At 39.6% G+C, this 23,672-nt stretch overlaps 1 protein-coding gene across 1 annotated transcript in view; it reads left to right on the top strand.

The window, feature by feature from the left end:
* Positions 1-23,672, top strand: part of LOC122799665 — a 1,990,791-nt gene that overhangs the window by 852,416 nt on the left and 1,114,703 nt on the right. Inside the window, exon 23 of the mRNA XM_044068913.1 lies at positions 9,206-9,299. Coding sequence (XP_043924848.1) covers positions 9,206-9,299 — 94 coding nt within the window. The remainder of the gene's footprint in view (positions 1-9,205; positions 9,300-23,672) is intronic.

Below are 23,672 nucleotides of genomic sequence, written 5' to 3'. Positions count from 1 at the left end.
GCAAACCTCACGTTACTTAAGACCGAGGTGGAAAGTTTCAATGCCCCCATGCCAAAGGATAACGCTGTCCAAGCTGCAAAATTTTTTACTAATGCACTCTATGGGCACCTACAAGAATGCATGAATTGTGCTATCCCAAGCAAAGCCAACACTCACTCCTCCAAGAAAAGGAAAGCGGTCTGGTGGACCCCTGCCATAAACAAGCTATACAATAGAAGGAGGAAACTAGTACAGAAAAGAGTAAAATCCCAAGGAGGGAAGACATCCCTGATCAGTATCAGCAAGAAACTACGATCCCTCATAAAATCATCCAAGGCTAGCTTCGAAAGAAAAATTGCCAAGGACTCCAAAGATAACCACAAGGCATTCTTTAGCTATGTCAAGAATCTAAGTGGCAATTCTCAGATCTGCTCAGAGTTAGTGCAGAATGGCACAAAATACACTGAACCGACTGATATCGGCAACATCCTGGCAGACAGGTTCAGCGCAAACTTCACCCCCCTCTCACCCCCAAAAGGGCCCATAACCATGCCAGAATAATGTAGTGCCCCTGAAATCACAGACACTCAGGATAAAACAGCCCTCTCCAAAGCCAAAAATACAGAATCAATGGGACCGGACAGTGTCCCAGGCTGTGTCCTACATGAGCTCAAAGATGATCTAACCCCTCACCTCTTCAAACTCAGCCTCTCCATAGGCTATGTGCCCATAGAGTGTTGCACAGCAACGGTTATTCCACTCCACAAAGGTGGAACCACAACAGACCCTGGGAACTATCGCCTTATAAGCCTGACTAGTTTGGCCTGCAAGGCTATGGAGCTCATCATCATGGATTTCATAAAAAGAGACATTGGGAACCTCCAAACACTGGACCCTACCCAGTTTGGCTTTGTTAAGGGCAGATAATGCCTCCTAAACCTGGTGGACTTCTTTGAGGCAGCTACAAAGGCTATAGATGAGGGAAAGGTGCTCCACACAGCCTACCTAGACCTCACAAAGGCCTTCGGCACCATTCCCCATTCAGGTATTTTAGACAAGCTCACCACCCTGAACATAAACCCATACATCATGAGATGGGTTGCCAACTGGCTCATGGACAGAACCCACATGGTAAGAGTTGCGGGAGCTAGGTCTGACTCTAAGCCAGTTACAAGTGGCGTTCCGCAGGGCTCAGTCCTAGGACCCGTCCTGTTCGGCATATACTTCCCAGAGGTACAGGCAAGCGCAGAAGGTATATGGCTGACCAAGTTCACAGATGACTGCAAACTAGGGGCTATAATTGACTTTCTGGTGGACACAGACATCTTCCAAAAGGGTCTCACTGAGACAGATACCTGGTGTCAAAACCATGGCCTCAAGCTAAATGCCAAAATGTGCATAGTCATCCCCTTTGGAAAAAAACAAAATACCCACAAATTACCACATAGGTGGTAGCCCCCTAAATATGGAAGACATAATAAGGGATCTGGGGACCCAATTAGATAGTATCCTTTCCTTTGATAATCACATTGCCAAAGTAGTTAAAAAAATCTTTCTGTGTGGCCCACCTAATCACAAAAGGTTTGCATCCAGATCAAAAGAGGCAGTTGTGCCCCTCTACGCATCACTCATCAGACCCATCATAGAGTTCAACGCCCCATTTGGGATGTATCTTACAAGACACCTGCAACAGCTGGAAAGACCACAGAAGTACCTCACCAAGAGGATCACTAGCCTCAAACAGATGCCCTATGCAGCTCAACTGAAGAAACTTCAGCTGTACTCGGTTGCATACCGCTTACTCAGAGGTGATCTCTGTCTGGCATACAAGGCCATGTCCAACCCAGAAAGGATGGACATGCTCCACCTAAAGAAAACCATATCCCCTCGAGCCACACGCTCTATGGATCTAAACCTCATCACAGCAATAAATAGGACATGCTGGAGGGATAGATTCCTGTCCCAGAGACTTTCCATGCTCTGGAACAAGATTCCAATCTACATTAGGCAGAGCTCCTTGATAACCCTCTTCAAGAGAAACCTTGACAAGTGGATGGGAAACAGAAAGTATACCTCGGGATCACTTCAATGGCTCTACTGGACAGAGGCACAGGGAACTAATCTAAGGGGGTGGCGAAAGCCTATGCATTCCAGCTAGGCTTATAAATGTCTTCAGGCAGATAGCTTAGTACCTACCTATGAACCTATAAAGATAAATATACTTCAAGGCTGGTCAAACAGGACAATGCACTTGAGCTGCTCCATGTTCAAATCACCATAAGCAAAATCCAATACCACTTCCTTGCAAGCTATAGGTACTCCTGTATGACCTAGGAAACCCACACCATGTATTTAAACTTATTAGAAACACTAGCCATTCAACCCAATATCATATTCATGGGTGAATTTAATTACCCCAGTATTAACTGAGAATCTTATATGACACCAAATGTACATGCACATAGATTCCTGGATTTTGTAAACACAAACACCCTGAACCAGATACTCAGTACACCAACCACTGGTGCTACCATACTGGATCTGGTCCTCACTAATATGGGAGAGTGCTGCACATGCCCTACTGTAATGCCTTCCCTGGTAAGGTCAGATCATAAAATGGTCTCCTTTGAAGTAAAAATAAAACCTGGACCCCCAGCTAAACTTGGAATATTCAGGAACTATTCTAAGGCTAACCTCCTTCTATTAAGTGAGAACCTGGCAAAAATTCAAGCCCCCATAAACTGAGAACACTGCTGCCTATGCAAAACTGTTCACACAAACCCAACCCTGTACAAGCATTTTAATAGCTGCATAGAGGCAGCTGTACCCACCAGGAAGAAGTACAGAACTAACTCAAAAAAACAAGCCACCCTGGTGGAATCACAAATTCAATATGCTGTATAACAGAAGGAAGAAAATCATGGCAAAAATTAGGAGGTGCAGCACTCAGCAGGCTAAAAAGCACTCTCATCAAACTAAACAAGCAACTCGGAGGACAAATAATGTCTACTAAAGTCAAATCAGAGGTAAGTTTGGCCTCCCAGGCCAAGGACAACCACAAAGCATTCTTTAGCTATTTCTGCAACCTTAAAGGCACTACACAACTGTGTGCAGAGCTCATTGTAAATGTAGCCACCTATACTGAGCCAGAAGACATAGCAAACCTCCTGGCTGATAAATGCAACTCCAGCTTTACTCTTCTCTCCATCTCAACCTTCCCTCAGGAAATATCATCAAATATAACTCCCCCTTCTATCACTAGGGAAGAGGTCCATAATGCTCTCTTTAAGACCAAGAACACTGTGTCAGTGAGCCCAGACAATATCCATGGATACCTTCTAAATAGCATGAAACATGCCCTATCAGGGCCTCTGGAATCACTATTTAACTGTAGCCTCCAAACAGGTTTCATGCCTCATAAATGGAGAAAGGTAACAGTCATCCCTCTGCACAAAGATAGACCATCTACAAACCCTGGAAACTACAGACCCATAAGTCTCACTAGTCTTATATGTGAAGCCATGGAAAGAATTATCATGGAGATGATCAATAGAGATATAGTAAAAATCCAGACACTGGGCCCAACCCAGTTTGGTTTAGTCAAGGGCAGATCATGCCTACTCAACCTGGTAGACTTCTTTGAGAAGGTCACCAAAGCAATGGATGAGGGCAAAATCATTCACACTGCCTACCTTGACCTGGCCAAGGCATTTGACACAATATCCCACTCAGGCATTGTTGACAAACTCAGGAGGTTAGGTACAAACCCGTATGTCACCCGCTGGATAGCCAACTGGCTCACAGACAGGACCCAGGAAGTTAGAATTGGGGAGTCCACCTCTACAAAGAGGCCAGTCACAAGTGGAGTCCCTCAGGGATCAGTCGTTGGACCGGTCCTTTTTGATATTTACTTCTCAGAAATCAAGGCCAATGTCAGTGGTCTCTGGCTGACTAAATTTGCAGATGATTGCAAATTGGGAGCTATCATTGAATCTCACACTGACACAAATGTTCACCAGTAGGGGCTGACACAGACAAACAACTGGTATCAGAGCCATGGACTAAAACTAAATGCCAAGAAATGCATAATAGTATCCCTTGGGAAGTCATCCATCCCTGGTAACTATCATATTGACAACACACCCCTTAGAGTTGACCCAGTAGTCAGGGACTCAGGGACACACACAGATAGTAATCTAGCCTTTGACCATCATGTGTCTACAATGGTGAGGAGATCATTCTATATTGCACAACCTATAAACAAAGGTATGGCATCTAAGTCAAAGGAAGTCATTGTTCCTCTGTATTTAGTATTCATCAGACCTATCATTGAGTACAATGCCCCCTTTGGTATGTACCTAACCAGGCATTTCCAACAATTGGAACGTCCACAGAGGTTCCTCACTAAAAGAATACAGGACGTAAGTAAAATGCCCTATGCAAACCACCTGAAGGCCCTATCCCTGTATTCTTTCTCCTACAGGATTTCGAGGGACATCTATGCCTGGCATACAGGCCATTGTCAGACCCTAGTCTGATGGACCTCCTGCATATCAACAAAACAGTCAGTATCAGAATTACCCATTCTAAGGACTTAAACCTTGCCTATGATATAAATAGGTCCTGCGGGAGAGATAGGTATGTATCCCAGAGTGTATACATCTATGGAACAGGCTTGCCATCCATGTGAAGTAGAATTCCTCTCTAAATCAATTCATGTGCAACTTGGACAATTGGATGGAAAACCAGAAATTCATCCCTGGTTTGGCATCTATGTCACTAATGGACACAGGTAACCTGTAAATGGTTCATCTCCCAAACCCTTGCTTACACTTATCAACTGTATCAGAACTTGTCAGAGATATGGGATGTCGGGCACACATGTATATAATAAAGTCTTGAAGGGACAAGGCATGAGAATGTCAAGGTTGAATAACACAGAAGAAGGATTTTTAGTTGATTTGGGGACACTCTCTGAAGAGTTTCTAACTAGAGGCTATAGCGGTGTTGAAGTTGAAACGATGACAAAAGAAGTTAAGAGCCTTAGGGCGGGCACGGCTAAGCCCTACTTCTCAGATGATGTAGATAGCCATGATAAGAGACCTGGTCCACAGTGTGGTGGATGGATTCCTTTGATTCTGTCATATGCTAGTGACATTAAACAAGTTAATGAGGTGATTTTTTTATAATTGGGGTATTTTAACCTCTGACCATCGTATTAAGGGTTTAGTAGGTGAGAAACCCCTACTTAGTTATAAAAATAAGAAGTCATTGAAACAACGCCTCTGTTATAGAGATACTTATGAGGAATCCCCACTACCACAGTCTTTTATAGGGACCCACCCTTGTGGCAGCTGTAAATATTGTCCATATCTAGATGGTTGCAATGAATTTATACATCCAGTTTCTGGACAAGTTTTTTCCTTTAAAGTTAATGCCAACTGTAAGACCAAGGATTTAGTTTATTTGGCTACATGCAGAGACTGTAATAGTTACTATATAGGAAAAACAAATAGGATGTACTTTGAGAGGATTCAGGAGCATGTTTATGCCATAAATAAGTGTGAGGTTACTAATACCTTGGCTAAACATGTGCTGGATTCAGGTTTAACACATAGTTTTGTTTTTAAAGCAATAGAGGTAGTGTTTGAAAATCCAAGAGGTGGTGATTTAAAGAACTATACTGAGCAGAGAGAGCTCCATTGGATTTTGAGGTTTGGTGCTGAAAGAAAACCAGGGCTTAATGACAGGGTTTCTTTAAAGCTCATTTTGAAATCCAGGGATTTAGTGATAATTGCTCATTTTAATAACTGATTGTTGATTTAAGTATATAAATGTTTATTGAGATGATGTTATTTGTCTGAAGAAGCACTTTGGTGTGAAAGCGCTTACATTACTGTCTGTGTTTGGCTTTTTATTAAAAAGTGTGCAACAGCCTAGTCTCTGGGATTCCTTGGTTTCTAATTAAGGACAATGTATTAAAATACATTTTCTTTAATTGGTAGAATCAATGTCATCAAAATACTGTTTTTCCACTGTTCATTTTTCCATTTCATTAGTTGTTGACTCCTCCCTCTGAGACATGGATAAACTGAGTTAAGAGAAAATGTATCAGGTACTTATAGAGTAGAGGCACACCATACATCCCTTGGATGATCTTGGTATGCAGAATCACGCTGGCTTCAATATGCCGCATTTGAAGAAGTATGTGTTGGCATAACAATAATTTCTAAACTAGGAAGATTTCCAATACAGTCCATCACATGTATATTTGATATTAAGGAAAGTATTTGAGCTTAAGTCATTTGCAAATGAAAGGCAATTAAGTAAGCAGAGTAGACATGGTAACATTTTGAGGGCTAGAGTAAAATATTTATGACTTTTGACATCTTGTTTCCTTTGTGTTATTTATCATGGCTTACATTTAAAGTAGTGAAATTTTGTGCAATAATGCACTTTTTGTTATAGAACTCCCCTTCATGGCATAAGCTGAAGAAGTCTTTTACTCAGATATATCTTTCTTCTTAAATTAAGCCATATATGAAGAATTATTTCTGTTTTATAGTTGTGAATGGGATGCAGTTTTGTCTTCTCTTCAAAAAGAGCTTTGGCAGTAGTGTATAGCATAATGAAATCATATGGTTTAAGGGGCAATTGGATTAGATGCTGATTTTTGCTCCTGATAAGTGGATGAAGAGATCTGGATGCACAAGTCGACAGAAACCTTAACTTCGATCACCATGTCTCCACAGTGGTAAGAAGGGCATTTTATATTGCTTATCTCATAAGTAATGGCATTGCCTCCATAACCCCCTGTACTCTTCCCTCATCAGGCCAATAATAGAGTACAATGCTCCCTTTGGAATGTTCCTTTCCAAACACCTGCAGCAATTGGAGAGGCCACAAAGGTTCCTTATAAAGAAAATTCAGGGTTTTCGAGATCTGTATTATGTAGACAGACTGAAATCAGTGTCACTTTATTCTGTGTCATACAGACTGCTCAGAGGTGACCTGCACCTTACTTACAGAGCAATCTCTGACCAGGATTTTAATGGAAAGTCTGCACATTCGCAAGTCAAATGGCACATGGGTCACTCACTCAAAGGACCTTAACCTAGTATGTGACATCAACAGAACTTAGTGGAGAGACAGATTTGTCTCACAGAGGTGCTCCACCTTTGGAACAAGCTTCCTATTCATGCTAAACAAAGCCCCTTGTTCACTCTATTTATGCTTATTTTGTATGACTGGATGGATAACTAGAAATTCACCATGGGGGTTCCACTTGTGTCCCTCTTGGACAGGGGCATATGGTGCTGACTTTAGCACTTGCTTGAACCAGACACCCTTGGGAACACGAGTTGAACTTGGCTAAGCTTGTAAGGGCCCTGGGACGGTTAGCCTAGTAAGCTCCTATGATCCTCATATCTTTAAGAATCACTCTCCTGAGCATAGTACTACAAGTAAAATTTTCACTTTACATTGTTTTCAACATAGATTATGGTTGATAGGATATAAACTTAATGACCTATGTTGACTTATTTTTTTCACTGTTGGTGGACTTAATCTCAAATGAGGAAGCAAACAGTGAAGTTAATCCAGCATACTAGAATAATAATGTTTAGTGTTCAAGCATTTGAAATGTATCTGAAATTGATGACAACATTGCTTACTTTTTCTATATTTTGTCCTATTTATTAGTTTCTATTCTTGATTTTGCATTTTTGTTTTGCACATTTATTGTGATTTTTCTTTATTATAATTCAGTTGTATTAAGCTTGTATTCAAAATATGAATGGAACAGATGTCATATACCTTGCTACAGGGATAGGAGTTCTTGCAGTGGCTAATCAAACCCTTTCCAAATGGACTGCTGCAAACAGAACTGTTTTTTGCCATTAATTAACTGACCATTAAAAATTCTCTGTAAAAGACCACGCCACCTGGGGGTATAGCTTCTTTCAGTGTTTCAAAATTGTCTCTGTTGCTGACATCTGTGTAGCTATCATTTTGTCACTAGATCACACCTTCAGCAAACACTATTGGTTTTACTGTCACTCAGGGAGTTAGCCATTCTTTGGCACTTTGGAGTTACAGATTTTGACCTTCTCAGCTTTTACATCTTGACTCTTCTGCAGCTCTAGTTTCTTTGGACCTTTTCAGTTGCTGCTTGGGATTCTTCCCAACAATCAACACCTGCAGAGCACTCTGGATATCAAAGATACCAGATGTGCTCACATTACCATTTAATCTCGGAGGGAGTTCTCATTCAGTACATGGATTTTCACTTGCATCTTTGATTCTTTTTCAAGTGAATCCTGAGTCTTTAAGTCCATTCCATTAACTAAGTTTAAATCTACAAACTTGGAGTGTATTACATTAGATAAGATGATGCAAAGAGCCTCGGGGCTTACCCACCACACACATTTACCATGGTTATCAATTTGAACCCATTTGAGTAAGTAGCTTTGTGTGATCAGGATTCAATTACAAGTGAATCAACTGCAGATACCTTATTTTGGTACGTATTGTCTTGTACTTGGACCTTATTTTTGTACATATTACCATTGTTCTATGCTTGGACACTCCCTCCATCCCCAGACTGCTGCTGGTGTTCCTTATAAATCAGGTACATACTTAAATATTCTTATATTTTGTTTCTTTTCTTAGAAAGTAATATTACCCATTGGATGAGGCTGAGCTGTTGGGTACAGAAGTGAGCATGTTGTTATGTCATAGTGCATGACATCATTGTTCATGTTAGCAGGAGTATATATCTGTAATCATGAACCCTTTAAGAAAGGATAGCTGAGCTGAGGATAAAAAGTGGAGGATTCCAAAAATCTACACAGCTAAGAGGACTTCCTCACAAAATCAAACAATACTGTGAGTGCAGCCTCATCAACAGAAATATTTTTACTTCATGCTTTCAGTATAAGCATTTCATTATTTGGCTATAAGTATTCAATACGGACAATTTATAACTGTGACAAGTCAGTCTCCTTTTAAAGAAAGACACACAACTGTTTGTTATAAAATTGCAAAACCCTTTGAATTGGTGACATTTTTTACTTTTGGAGTCATGCAAAAGTTAGATATGGACATGATGTTCCTATGTTATATCTCTTTCAGCTTAGGAGTGGGTGAACTCTTTTTAAATGGTTATCTAGTATTACTGAAAAATAACCTGTTTTATTTATTTATTTATTTATTTATTTCCCATTAGGTATATCCCCTCTAGTTTACTATTAGGTATCCAGGAAATCGATGAGCTTCAGATTGGGAAATTCAGTTTTCGAACCTGGGAGACTGTTCTTCAGGTAAATCTTTGAGAATACAGTAGATAACCCTACATTTTTCTTACCCAGCTCTGTTTAGTTAAAATATTTATTTTCCTGTCTACTGGTTGTTCTTTTTTAATGATTCCTCTTTGGGTAGCTTAGTAATAATGAGTTGGCACAAGTACACCTTTTAAAGAGATACCTTGGAATGCTGGCATGGCTAGATGAACTGCTCCAAGTCACACAGTAAGTATATGGAAATTAAAAAAAAAGAACCAAACCAGACCAACAGGGCTAGGTATGTAAAAACTTTAATAAGAAAAACAAAATAAAAGATTAGTGCTTTCAGGCCAATGCCCTTCACCAGATCTGATCAGCCCTGTTGGTCCGGTTTAGTTGTTTTTTACTTTGGCATATGTTTTACAAGTTCGGACCGTTAGTGCTCACTGGTTTACTTTTAGCTGCACAATAAGTATATGGAAATGAGGGAAATCAAATGTAGGTAAATAGTGTAGTTTTACCTATTGCCTTGCTCCACTGAGCTATATTGCTAGCACGCTAGAATGCAATTAAAAATGTAAATAATATAAGCCTGGTTCACTTAGCCTATTTGGGCATAGGGTGTACGACTTTCCATACAGCCAAAGCTATATAATCCCACAAGGACCAGCTGTAGTAAGGGAGGACTTTCACAGCTTGGGACTTCAGACTTCTCACACAACAACGAATGTGTTCACAGTGAACATTTGCAGTATTGTTTAAGCTGCAGTGTATTATAGTGTTGTTAATCTATAGCTTGTACAATAAATGTTGACTAATGTACATTGGTAAGGGTTCACTGTAGATGTGTAGTACATATTCTGTTATGACATACTCTGCTATGGTGTTGTGCATGGCAAAGGACTATATTCATTTATTCCTGTTTTTTTAGTTATTTCTTACTATTATGTGTGTAACTTCAAAGAGCTACATAAGATGATCTAGTTGCTTTATTCATCCTAACAAAGTACCTAGTTAACAAACCATAATAATTCTATATATCCTAACTTAAATAAACCTAGACATAAACCTAGACATGACTGTAATACAGAACATTTTCTTATCTACATTCAGTTTGCAAGTGGTAGCCAAGAAGTCCAAGAATACTGATATGGGCAATACAAAAATGCTTAATGGAAAGCCTCACTCTGAGAAATTACTGAACCAGAAAGCTATCTATTGCTTGCAAAGACTGAAGCTTGTGCAGAAAAATAATATACATTCCTGGTTGTGATGGAATCATTTGATTTAAGGTTGCAGCCTTAGAAACTATTAAGACACTGACTGAATGAAGCATTTATTTCCAAATATCAGTAGAAAGAAGTGCGAGAGTTCCATCTCAGTTGCAAAAGGAGTACAAGAACTCGTTTCATATTTGCTCTTGTTCACTTTCATCATTGTGATTGACAAGTACTGGGCTAGCTGACTGTCTTTGTGGGCATCACATAACATCGTAACATATGTTGTCTTTTAGATATTATTTTTTTTGACTACCCTGTTATACATTCTACCAATTGTCCTATCAAAGATGAAAATTAAAGCCTGTACCTGGTGTTTAGGAGGTAAAACTTTAACCATTATACCAACTCCCAACATTCTCTACATGCCATGATTAATTTATCTGTCATCTGTATGTCACCCTCTGAATAGATGTAGTTTTTTTTTTTTTTTCACTTGCATTTTTACTGAGTAAGCGGGCTGGTATTTTAATAAGTTATTTAACTGGCAAGTTTCAGGCTAAAGTACACAACATGGGAGAACATTATAGGTGCATATGTACAGGGAGATTGAAAAACGCATCGTTTATATAATTCATGATATTCAAAATATTTGGTAAACAAATGGAAAAACTCACTGTGCAGACACTGCATGGTTATAAAATATTAGCAGTTACAAGATAAGAAAGATTACTATATAAGCATGTATACATATTTACAGTTAAGTATTTGTTGTGTTTTTTTTCCAACAGATTAGATGTGCATAATTGTGTTAGCAGTGTGTTAAAAGGTACACCCTGTGCTTAGCTTGAAATCTGTGTAGTGTCTTCTGATTTTTAATCTTAGCTGGCAGCTGATTCCAGCAAGCTGGCTATTTTTGAAAAAGCTGAATCGCCAATGGCTAATTCAAAAGGAAGCCTGTTTAATGATACAATTATCTGCACGAGCCAAAGAACAAGTAAGTAGGTGTCTTGACTGTTAGTTTGGAGAGCAAAAGTGGGGAAATACCTTTTTTGCCCATTGTATGGATGTTTGGTATATGTTGTAAGCTCCTTAATGTTTATGGGCATCAGGCTTGGTTTTAAGCCTTGTGCTTCTAGAGTACAGTCAAACAATCCACTTATGCCAAAGTCACAAAAAGTATGAAACATGACTACAGCTGTTGGGTTTGACTTTATTAGCTTGAATGTACTCATAAAGAGTTAAAAAGTAAAAACGTTAATGTCATTCAGAAGCCATGTAGCTCAAACACTAGTATGGCTATAAGAGGTCATTTGAATATATCCCATAGGTCTCCACTGCAGGAGGTTTAAGTTATTCCTCAGTGAAGATTCTAGCTTGGATGGGGCTTTCTTGCAATTTTTACTGAATGGTTTGTTTGTGTAACCTATTAACTCTTTGCTTGGCTGTTGTGTGAGATATTTAGCGGGTAACTTTATGTTTATAGGTATCGAGCTTGGTTTTAAGCCCTTTGTTTCTTGAGTATGGCCAAAACAATTCACTTATACTGTACTGACAAGGCCAAAAAAAGTCCGAAACATGTCATCTCTGCAGCTGCTGGGGTTTGGCTTCATTGTCCTGAATGTACTGAAGAAGTCACAGGCATTCAGAGTGGTATGTCTGTATTACCTTTCTACTCTTTCCATTTATATTGTACGAGTCTTTTTTGCAGTTTTTACTGAAAGGTTTGTCTATGTAACCATTTTATCATTTGCTTAGATATTGTTTGAGGTATTTTGCAGGTACTTTAATGTTTATGGGCAACAGGTTTGGTTTTAAGCCCTGTGTTTCTAGAGCAGAGTCAAACAAACCACTTATGGTCTACTGACAAGGTCACAAAAAGTCTGGAAACTGGCATGTCTACAGTTGGTGGGATTTGTTTTTTTTTGTGTGTCTGAATGTACTGATAATGACTCAAAAAGAAAAAAGTCCTGGTCATTCACATACCACATAGCTGAAACACTAGTATGCCCTTTAGGGTCATTTGCATATATCATATGGGCCTGTAAAACTGGAGATTTAAAGTATTATACAGTGAAGACTCTATCTTGGTTGAGTCTTTCTTACAGTTTGTACTGAATGGGTTGTCTGTGTAAAATATCTACCATTTGCTTTCATGTTGTTTGGCATATTTGAAGGCTCCTTAATGTTTCTGGCCATCAGGCTTTATTGTAAACCCTATGTTTCTAGAGTATTTCATACTGAAGAGTTTAGCTTTTCTGAGGCTGTCTTACTGCTTCTTCAGTGATTTTAACTGAACATTATAAATATTACTGAGCATATTACAGAAGGCCTTCCATTTCTGTAGTAGCTGTCACTACCTTACAGATTCAGCATTGTACAGACATTGCTCAGTTGACCATTCACACAAGGGAGTATTGCCAGAGGCTGTCATGAAACTTGCATGTTGCAGTATAAGTAAGCAATTCCAGATCCTTGTATAGTGGTCTGCATGCAACCAGAGTGTAGGTTAGACCTTGGAATGGATAACGCTCTTGCATTCACAATCACCATTCCTTGATGCAATGAATTTCTAAAAAAATAAATCATAAGACTTAGGGCAAACAAGTACTTTAGTTCATACCATTCACTTGCAGAATGCAACTCCAGAACCACATCTTCATTAAATCTAAATGCCACTGCTTCAACACAGGACATATCACCTAACACACTCCCCCTATGTCCTTTCCAAGTTTCTTCTCCCATCTCAAGATTTATTGAAGACTGACCCACTTTAGAAACTAATGTATGTATTGTATATTGCACTGTGCTTGTTGACTACAATGCATATAACTGTATATTTTTTCTATGTAATTAGTCTGTATTATTGCTTATATTTCTGCATTTTTTGTTTGTGAAACATTTTGTAGTTCACCTGGGCAGAGCCTGAAATTAGTCAGTACTGACCAGTGCCCTTCTCTAGTAGACACACACACACACACACACACACACACACACACACACACACACACACACACACACACCAACTCAAACTTTTTTTGAGAAAATCAAAAAAAAAAGCTCTGATCTATTAGAACTTTAAACATTTTGGCATTGCCCATCCCAATGTACAATTATATTTTCTATAAAAATCACAAAGATGTGAAACATTTGCCAAATCGTGAAAGAAAAAAACTGGCTACTTGAAATGTACCATATAACCTTTGCACTCTAAAGAAAATCATTGTCAGACTTGTAAGATCTTTATACCTGCATAATTTTTGTCATCACATAACATCATAACATATGTTGTCTTTTTGATATTAGTTTTTTTGACTACCCTGTTATACATTCTATCAACATTTTTAAAAATTGTAGCATATTATATTAGATTTAAAGCCCAGGTTGGGTATTGTCACAAATGAGGTTACACATTATACTTGCATTCTAGGAGAGTTTCTCAAAGGTTTGAACAATATCTCATTATTTTGTGTTTATTATTAGAGACAGTAACTATGGGACTTTTTTGACTACATAATGTTCACCTATTCAATCCCCCTTTGTTTAGAATTTTTCATTCAATCTTAAATCAAAACTGCATTCCATTGTTTGTCTGTTACAGTTTAAAAAAGCCTTCTTATTCTTCTGCTTGTCTCTAATACAAACAATCGCACAAGGGGTGTTGATAATGGTAACAGCAGCAGTGAGTATATATCAAGATAAATCAAATGCTATATTAAACACATTGAGATCCAATGTTGTCTCTTCCATCCACCTCAGCTGATGGGAAATCGGATCCATACAGATCCTAATATGGCAGCTTTCAGACCTTTAGATCCAAGGCTCAGGTCTTTTACCCATAATTCCCCTCTGTAATCACAATTCCTCAGATCTCTTTTTCTGCTCATACACTCAGATGTGGTCCTTTAGCTCAGTGATTTGGCTTATCTATTTTTTTCATGAAAATGATTTTTTTAATTTTTTTTTCAACCTGCTTCTAGTTCTTTCTGTGTTTCTAATTTTTAAGCTAAGGTCTTAGTTTTCTTTTCCTTTCTTCAAGGTTGATCTTCTTCATTCCTGCCTTTTTCTTCCCACTAAAAATATATACAAATAAATAAATAAATAAGCCTTTTTTGTGGATTAGATATCTGTTGTTAGTTTGTGGTATATTTTGTTGTATTTTGGTGTTGGATATCTGTAGTTGTAGTTTTTTGGTGTTTGCCATATTTTTTTCTATAGGTGTTTGACTTACTTCTTGTACCCGATATGTCCAACAATGCCTCAGGTTTTAAGAAATGTACTGCTTATGGTCATAAAATTCTCCTCAAAACCCACATTTTAAGTGTGTCTATTGCCTGGGAACTTCACACTTAAGCATTGTTCTCTGTGTCTGGCTTTTGGGCATTTGGCTCTTTCAGACAATAGGTATGAGTTGCCTTCTCCTAGCCACAGTGGTGGAATTGGTCTCCTCTCTCAAGCTCTCCCTCCAGCAAGAAGTTGAGGGGAAAAGTAAGGGAGACAAAGCAAGGGATAAGAACAAAGAAGGGAAAAAGGAGTCTTAATAAGGATAAAGAAAAGTCTTTGTAGAAGGATAAACCTCAAGAGAAAGATCTCTGAAAGAGATTTCCCAACCCTTCAGCAACCTTGGGTCTGGGGCTGAAGCTTCCAAGATCTCCTGATCTGACACCTTCATCATAGCCTATTCAAATCTGATTGCCTACCCACTCCTCCAACCTTTGAAATCTTGATTTTCTCTGAAACCAGTAAGCTGAAAAATCCTTTCATAGGATGGACAGGATGATGAAGTTTTTGAGGATGCAGATTTATTCAGATGGGGGTCCTCCCTGCATATCTTGCTTCTGGAGGGTTGGAAACTGTCCATACAGCCCCTGTTTTGGTATCTGTTTCACTGATCCAACCTTTCGGTGTTGATATTGCTGTAGCAGCTGTCACTTCCTTACACTTGCACATCACAGATTCAGCAATGTACAGACATTAGACCAGTCGACCATTCACACAGGGGAGTCTTTCTAGAGGCTATCATGAAATTTGTAGTATAAGTAAGCCATTTCATATCCTTGTATAGTGGTCTGCATGCAACCAGAGTATAAGGTAGACCTCGGACTCAGTTCTTCCCATGGACTTACTGCTTCGTAGCCAATAGCATGGTCGTCTTTGACTCTGACAGTGTCTCGTATTATTTGTTTAACTCTGGTAACATTGGATCTCAAATGGTCTTGAAGCAGAGAAGTCATTGTCGATGCCCTGGGAGGTCATAACTGACTCCAAGATGTTCTGTCTCAGTTGCTTTGGACTAGATAGAGTTGACATAGCTCAGGGTTTAGTTCTGGCTGTGAACCCTGCCAGTTCTTGTGTTTCTAATAAAAGAAAAAAAGATTCTTCATTTTCTGAGGACTTTTTTTTTCTTCTTCTTTTCAGGTTTCTGATTCAGATTCTGAGGGCAGTGTGGCTTCTGACAGTCCATTCAAAGGATTTCCTTTTTCTAAAACAGTCTCCAGAATGGATCAATTGTTTCAGTGGGGAGCATAATAATATTCCACTGTCTCTTAAGAAATTTTATGATTTACTGTAACTGGAATTTCCTGAACTTCCTCTAGTCCCTCCTGTTCTTCCAGCACTGGAGAATTTGTTTTTTATAGCCTGTAACTTGGCTGACAGCAAGCCTTCTGCCCCTAAGAAGGCAGACAGATTGTATAACGTTCCTCAGTCTTAGAAGTTTCTATTTTCTAATCCTCATCAAACCCAGCAGTGATTTATGTGATGAACTTAGATGCTGGTGCTAAACAGTTGGTTAATGCCAATTCCTCTTCTTTTGAAAAGGACAGGAAAGCTATTGACAGATTTAGGGGGAAAGTATTTCCTTCTGAAACAGTTATTTTTTAGAAGTCTTAATTGTCATATGTTAGTTTATACTTTCCTCTTTTGAGAATATGTGGAACATTATGGCTTATTTTCTCTCATCTGAGGAAGAAGTATCTTTGCATAATCTTCTGTGTCTTAAGTTGCTACCCAGTCTTTGAAATATGTTTATGATTCAGCTGATGCCACCAGGGCTCCTGCTACTAGAACTATTATAAAGAGATTCATTTGGTTGCATACTCAGAACCTTCCTGAGGATGTTAAATCTGAAAACGAGTTCTCCCTTAGAGAGAGAGCTAGTCTTTAGATGATCTGCTGTAGAGGTCCTCAAAAAGTGTGATCAGAGAGGCAAGCTTATTCAGGGATTTTCCCAGATTTTCAGCCTTCTTTTTTGAAGTTTGGCAAGGGGTTTAATGCTACCTCAATAATATTAAAAAATGTCGCAGGGAGGCATCAAGAAGAGAGAAGTCATCCAGTATAAAGGGCAGTCTAACAAGTCTAAAAGACTCTCCAGAATATCTGCACACACACAGAGATATGCACACATACACACAAAAACACATGCATATACTCTGGTAAACTTTTTAACCTTCCCAAAAGTCTGATTCTCCATTTCAGTCTTTGGCAACAGATAGTCTCAGACAAATGGGTTTTGAAAGTGATTCACTACAAATACAGGTGGCAGTAGGAAACTTTTCCTGCCTTTCAAGGGATCCCTTCTCCTTAAAATGGAGAACATCGACATCTGTACAGTGACAGACACCTGGTTCAAGGCTCCAGAGAGCACCCCTGCATTACCAGGCTATAATTCATACCACACCTTTCGGCCACCTAACCTGGACCGAAACACTAACGGTGGGGGCATGTCCATATTCATTAAGAATATCCACACCACCAGGCTAGTTGCTCAACGTAATACATCCAAAATTATCCAAGTGCAACTAACACTGGGCAAGACTGCATTCCATGTTGTAGGTTGTTACAGATCCCCCACTATGCCCCAGGATTCCCACCCTTCATTTCTTCAGATACTGGAAAATATTAAGGTACAACCCAATACCTTAATTATGGGCGATTTAAACTACCTCACCGTCAACTGGGAAACTACTCATGTACCAACTCATTCGCTCAACATTTTCTGGAATTCATAAATTCTGCCTTGGATCAGCTTGTCCACACCCCGACCAGGGGCAGCAATTTCCTGGACCTGGTCATTACCAATATGGGTAACTGATGTTCCATGCCTGAGGTCAACTCCTCGCTGGTCAGATCTGACCACAAGCTAATCACCCTAGACATACATATCCCACCCCCCCATTAAGGAAACCACCATCAAAAACTACTCCAAAGCCAACTTCATGCTTCTTAAGACAGAAGTGGCAAACTTTACAACACCCATGCAGATGGAAAATAGAGGTACGATTGCTCATAAAATCCTCCAAAGCCAATTATGAAAATAAAATCGACACTGATTCCAAAGACATCCACAAAGCATTCTACAGCTATGTCAAAAATCTCAATGGCAACAATCAGACCTGCTCTGAGCTACAGCACAATGGCACTAAATATACAGAACCAACCGATATTGCCAACATCCTGGCAGATATGTTCAGTGCTAACTTTACCTCCCTGACCCTCCAAAGGGCCCATCTTAATACCAGAAGAATGCAAAACCCCTGTAATCATGGATGTTCAAGTAAAGACTGCACTCTCCAAAGCCAAGAAATAAGCATCCATGGGATCAGACAACATCCTAGGCTGCACATTGCACGAACTACAGAATGAACTGGCACCCGACCTAAGTACCATGTTCAATCATAGCCTCACCTCAAGCTATGTGCCTACTGAATGGCGCACAGTGACGGTTATCCCACTCCACAAAAGGGGTGCCATCACGGACCCCAGAAACTACCACCCCATTAGCCTGACGAGCCCGGTCTGCAAGGCCATGAGACATATCATCTTGGAGCTTATAAACAAAGACATATGTAACCTTCGTACCCTGGACCCCACCCAGTTTGGGTTTGTAAAAGGTAGATCATGTCTACTAAACCTGATTGACTTCTTTGAAGCAGTCACTAGAGCCATAGACGAGGGCAAGGTAGTGCACACAGCCTATCTTGACCTCGCCAAGGCTTTCAATACCACCCCCCACTCTGGAATTGTAGATAAACTCGCTAAACTGGACATAAATCCCTATGTCAAAAGATGGGAAGCCAACTGGCTCAATGACAGAACCCACAAAGTAAAAGTAGCCTACTCCAAGTCCGACTTCAGACCAGTGAAGAGTGTAGTACCACAGGGTTCGGTCCTGGGTCCTCTCCTGTTCAGAATCTACTTCTCTGAAGTGCAAGCCAACACAGAAGGTCTTTGGCTAACAAAGTTCACAGATGACTGCAAACTGGGAGCCATAACAGAATCACCTAATGATGTAGACATTCTACAAAAGGGCCTCACAGAGACAGATGCTTGGTGATAAAGTCATGGCCTCAAACTCAATGCCAAGAAGTGCAATGTCATCCCTTTTGGGAAAAACTTGGTACCCATGAACTACCACATAGACGGTAGCTCACTAAACACTGAAAGTGTGATAAGAGACCTCGGGACACAGGTGGACAGTAGTCTCTCCTTTGATAACCACATCACCACAGTAGTCAGGAAATCCTTCTATGTGGCACACCTCATCACAAAAGGGTTCTACTCTACAAAAAAGGAGGTCATTGTTCCTCTCTATTTATCCCTCATCAGACCCATTATAGAGTACAATGCCCCATTTGGCATGTATCTCACAAGACACCTACAACAATTGGAAAAGCCATAGAAATACCTCACTAAGAGGATTACTGGCCTCAAACATATGCCATATGCAGACTGTCTCAAAAAACTCCAGCTCTACTCCATCGCATATCACCTATTCAGAGGCCATCTCTGCCTAACATACAAAGCTATGTCAAACCCAGAGCTGTTGGACATGCTGTACTTAAAGAAATCGCAGTCTGTCCGAACCACTTGCTCCAGGGATGTAAACCTTGTCACCATAATTAACAGAACATGCTGGAGGGATAGATTCCTGTCCCAGAGACTTCCCATACTCTGGAACAAACTACCCATTCATGTCAAGCAAAGCTCCTCATTGGCCCTTTTTAAGAAAAACCTTGACAACTGGATGGGAAATAGAAAATTCACCCTGGGGATCACTTCTGCAGCACTGCTTACCAGGGGCACAGGAAAATAATTTTCTTGGGTGACGAAAGCCAGGGAACCTTTTTGGTTAGGCTTATATAGACCCCAGGGCCAATAGCCTAGTACCTACCTATGAACCTTCTTATCAGTCATATCAGACTTCTCTTTTTTCACCCATCATTTGGGATTTGCTGACACAGAGCATGATAGAAAAGCCCCCCACCCCCTGCCCCCCCAGACAGGAGAAGGTTTTTATTTAAGAATGTTCCTGATACCAAAGGAAAAAGCTTCTTGGAGACCAGTTCTAGATTCTTTCTTTTTAAACCATTTTGTGACAGTTCCCCTGTTTGAAATGTTATCTGTTCACAACCTGTTACCTCTTATTCCCAATTTAAGTTTTTCGGTGATTCAAGGTTTAAAAGATGCTTATCATCACATTTCTATAGCTCCAAATTTCGGATTTATTTTAAGGTTTTCTGCGCCTGGGATATGTTTTCAGTTCCCTGCATTACCCTTTGGGTTATCCTCTGCCTCAAGAGTATTTACAAAGTGTCTAGCTCCAGTGATAACCTGCATCACACTGCAAGAAATGTATATATTTTCCTTATTTAGACAACTTGCTTATCTTTGCAGAGTCTTTTTCAAAGAGTTGGAAATCTGTCAATTGGGTGAAATATTTCCAGCACAGATTGGGGGGTTTCAGAAGAACATCCAAAAGTCTTGTTTAATCTCCATACAGGATTGCCTTCCTGGGGTGTCTCCAATACCTTGACTTAATGAGTTTTTCTTTAGAGATCTATTCCCCAGTTTTTCCACAAAACAAAAGTCCCAGCAAGGGAATTCCTCAGGATTATGGGTCTTATGGCATCTCTGATACTCATAGTCTCATAGGTAAGTACTAGGATAGCTGCCCTTGCAGGCCATTTAAAGCCAATTCTTATTTTGGTGCTTGAAGTAAACTATCACATGTGGTGACAGATTGACCTTACCCATCCCATGGTTAATAGTTATATATTATCCCTAGTGAGAATAACTGGGATCATACCACTGATAATTTGAGGAGACCCATGAGGGGATTCATGCATGTGATAAAGTATTTAGGAGCTGCCTCTGTCTGTTAATGGTACAGGAGGCAGTCCTGGGATACATTTTCTGTTTCTCATTCAGAGATCCAAGTTGCAGTTGAATATGGACAGGGATGATCTTTATTTTAAATGGATGTGGAGTCTGTTCCATAGCAGCAGTATCCTCTGTGAGATAAACATGACCTTCCAAACTGTTCTGTTGATGTTTCAGAAGAAGTTTATATTCATATACTAAGTATTTCTGATGCCATATGGCTTGCTGATGTGCAGTAATGCCATCAGTATTGGGTCAGAGCATGACATCTGTGCCAGACACCAGTCATCTGTTAGCAGTCTGTAGGATACCAAGTATAGTAACAGGATTTTGAGTTTGTCCTTAAAGGACATACTGTTTGAGCCTTGTGTCCTTTTAATAAGGTATCTATCTCGGCGTTCCATTTGTTGCTTGTATTTATTTAACTTTTCCACTACACCTTAGTGGGAGAGTGTGCCAAAATGTTTGGCCAAGTTGGGGTATGTGCTGTACTGTTTTAACTTCATCCATTACTTTGGTGACTTTTTCAAAAAAAGTCCACCAGGTTAAGTAAGCATGACCTGCCCTTGACAAATACGGACTGAGGTGCATCCAGTCTTTGAAGGCTCCCTGTGTCCTAATTGATTAGTTCTATGGTAAGCATTTCCATGGCTTTCCATGTTAGCCTTGAGAGACTTATGGATCTTTAATTTTCTTGGTCTGTAGGGACTGACTGTAGCTGTTCTTCATTAACTAGGTACAAAATTTGTATGGAGGCTGAAGTTGAACAGTGTAGATAGGAGAATGGCTAAATTGTGCTTCATGCTATATAAGATGCATCCAGTGATATTGTCAAGACCCACTGATGCAGTATTTTTAGCTTTTGATAGCACTTTTAGGACTTTGTATTGTGTGATAGCTGGAGGTGAGCAAGTTTCAGGTTTATCTTGAGGAACAGATGAAAGGGAGAGAGGGATAAAGTTAAAGCTGAATTTATTGGCCAGTAGGATGGCTATGTCTTCGGACTCAGTACAGGCAACATTGTTCAAAATCAGCACAGCACTTTGTTGTGTTGTGCTTTTGAGATTATGAACATAACTAAAAAAGGCCTTGGGTAGATATTTTAGGACAATATGTCAACTGACATAAATGTTGAGTGTCAGAACTTAGAACCCTATAAGCTGAATAAATGGGACCCTGTATTGTGTGATCATGGTATATATAGGGGATCGAGAAATTGGTCCTTTCCATGACATAGTGTAATCTTGGAGGTAGTTTATATACTTAGCAGGGGGCAGTGCAGGGGACTTGCTCCCTTCAAAAAGAACTGATTCTGTCTGTTTTATTTTTGTGATCGACTTTCTGACTGTTGATGTTATGGCACTTGGCATTCAAAAAGCAGTCTAATGACATGGATCAGCTATTTTAGCCACAAACTTGGCTTTGGTGGATTTTATTAAGCTCCTGAGTTGTTTCTTTATTTCAGTGACAGGTGCTCTAGCATTCTGGGAATTACTGTTCCTGCTTTGGGATGAAATTCTCTTCCTTTTACTGCAAAGCTTGTTAATATTATGGTCCTACCATCTGAGTTTGTTTCTGTGGTTTGCCCTGTGCTTGTTTCTAGAGGGTACAGATGTATCTGTGTAGCTGTTTACATGCTAGTATAATGTGGTGGTGTACTTTTGTGCATATTTAGTGGGGGGATTTGAAGCTTGCAAATTTATCACATAGGAGTAGGTAGTTTGTCTTAGAAGAATTTCTAAATGTACCTTTGTGTGAAAGGTATCTCTGGTTTTCATTTAATTTCAATGGAGATGGCTTTATGGTCAGACCTAACAAGTGACAAAGATGCACAAGGTGTGATATAAGATGCCCCCATATTAGTAAAGACAGAATCCAAGTTGTTTTTCCCTATAGTGGGTCACCTACTAATTGTTCCAGGGTGTTTGTATTGACAAAGTCCTGGAATCTCTGTAGCAGTGCAGTAGTGGCGGTGTAGGTTTTCCCACTCTGTGTAGATAAATAATTTAGATCACCTAGGAAAATGGTATTGGATTTAATAATGAGTGATTGTAGTACTTGTAGATTGGAGTTGTAGCTTGCTTGATTCATAGAAGGAGTTTTATTGCTAGCTAATACTAATATATGGTACTAGACCTTTCTGATGGTTATTTGGACATGAAGAAGCTCTATTGAATCATGCTGCTTTACCAGCCTTGATGTGAGTCTTTTCTGGATGAAGATTGAGGCATTTTGCCCCTATTGCAAATTAGGGGGTCTAAATGCATAGAAGGCATTATGGCCCTGCACATAGAGAATGCTCTTCACCATTTTAAACTATGTCTCATTCACAACAAAAATGCCAACATCCTCCAGGGTGAGAAGGACTTTAGGGAGTGGATTTTCTTGTTTAGGCTTCTAGCATTGACCGTTAACAACTTCATATTTTCCTTTGCTTGTTTTAATATGTTGGTGGTTTATACCAGTAACACTTTCATATTTCTCTTTGTTTGTTTTGTTATGTTCCTGGTTTATCTGACTGGCATTTCTCATAAAAGGTACTAATGGGGTGGATAATGTCTGTGCCAATAATCAAAACCCTAGTGGGGAAGGATGCAGGCCATCCCTGGTGAAGTAGCCAATCAATCATATCAGTGCATGCTGACAAATATTGAACCCCCTTCAAATGACACCAAAACTATTACCTCATGATACCTATTTCAAGACTCCATATGAGAAAAATCCAATGGTACCTGAAGTCTTTGTAGCTCAGCATCAACAACTCATGACATTTTAGTTTTTTAGTTTGTGAAAAGGGAGATTTTGTGGTGGAGATACTAAATATCTTAGAATCCATGTATTCCATTCTCCTTTCATATTCCAGTACACTTGGTCACAACAGACACATCAGACTTTGCTTGGGGAGCAGTGTCAATGAGAATAAAAGTGCCCAGACTTTGAAACAAAAACAGATGGATCAAAACACATAAGCATAAGAGATGTTAACTCATATAAATGCTTTCAAATCTCTCTAAATCATCTGTGGTACCCATCA

Source organism: Protopterus annectens, chromosome 1.part0 (genome assembly GCF_019279795.1).
Source record: "Protopterus annectens isolate FY-2018-M chromosome 1.part0, PAN1.0, whole genome shotgun sequence".
Classification (NCBI taxonomy): Eukaryota; Metazoa; Chordata; order Ceratodontiformes; family Protopteridae; genus Protopterus; species Protopterus annectens.
This window is presented reverse-complemented; position numbering and strand designations above follow the sequence as displayed.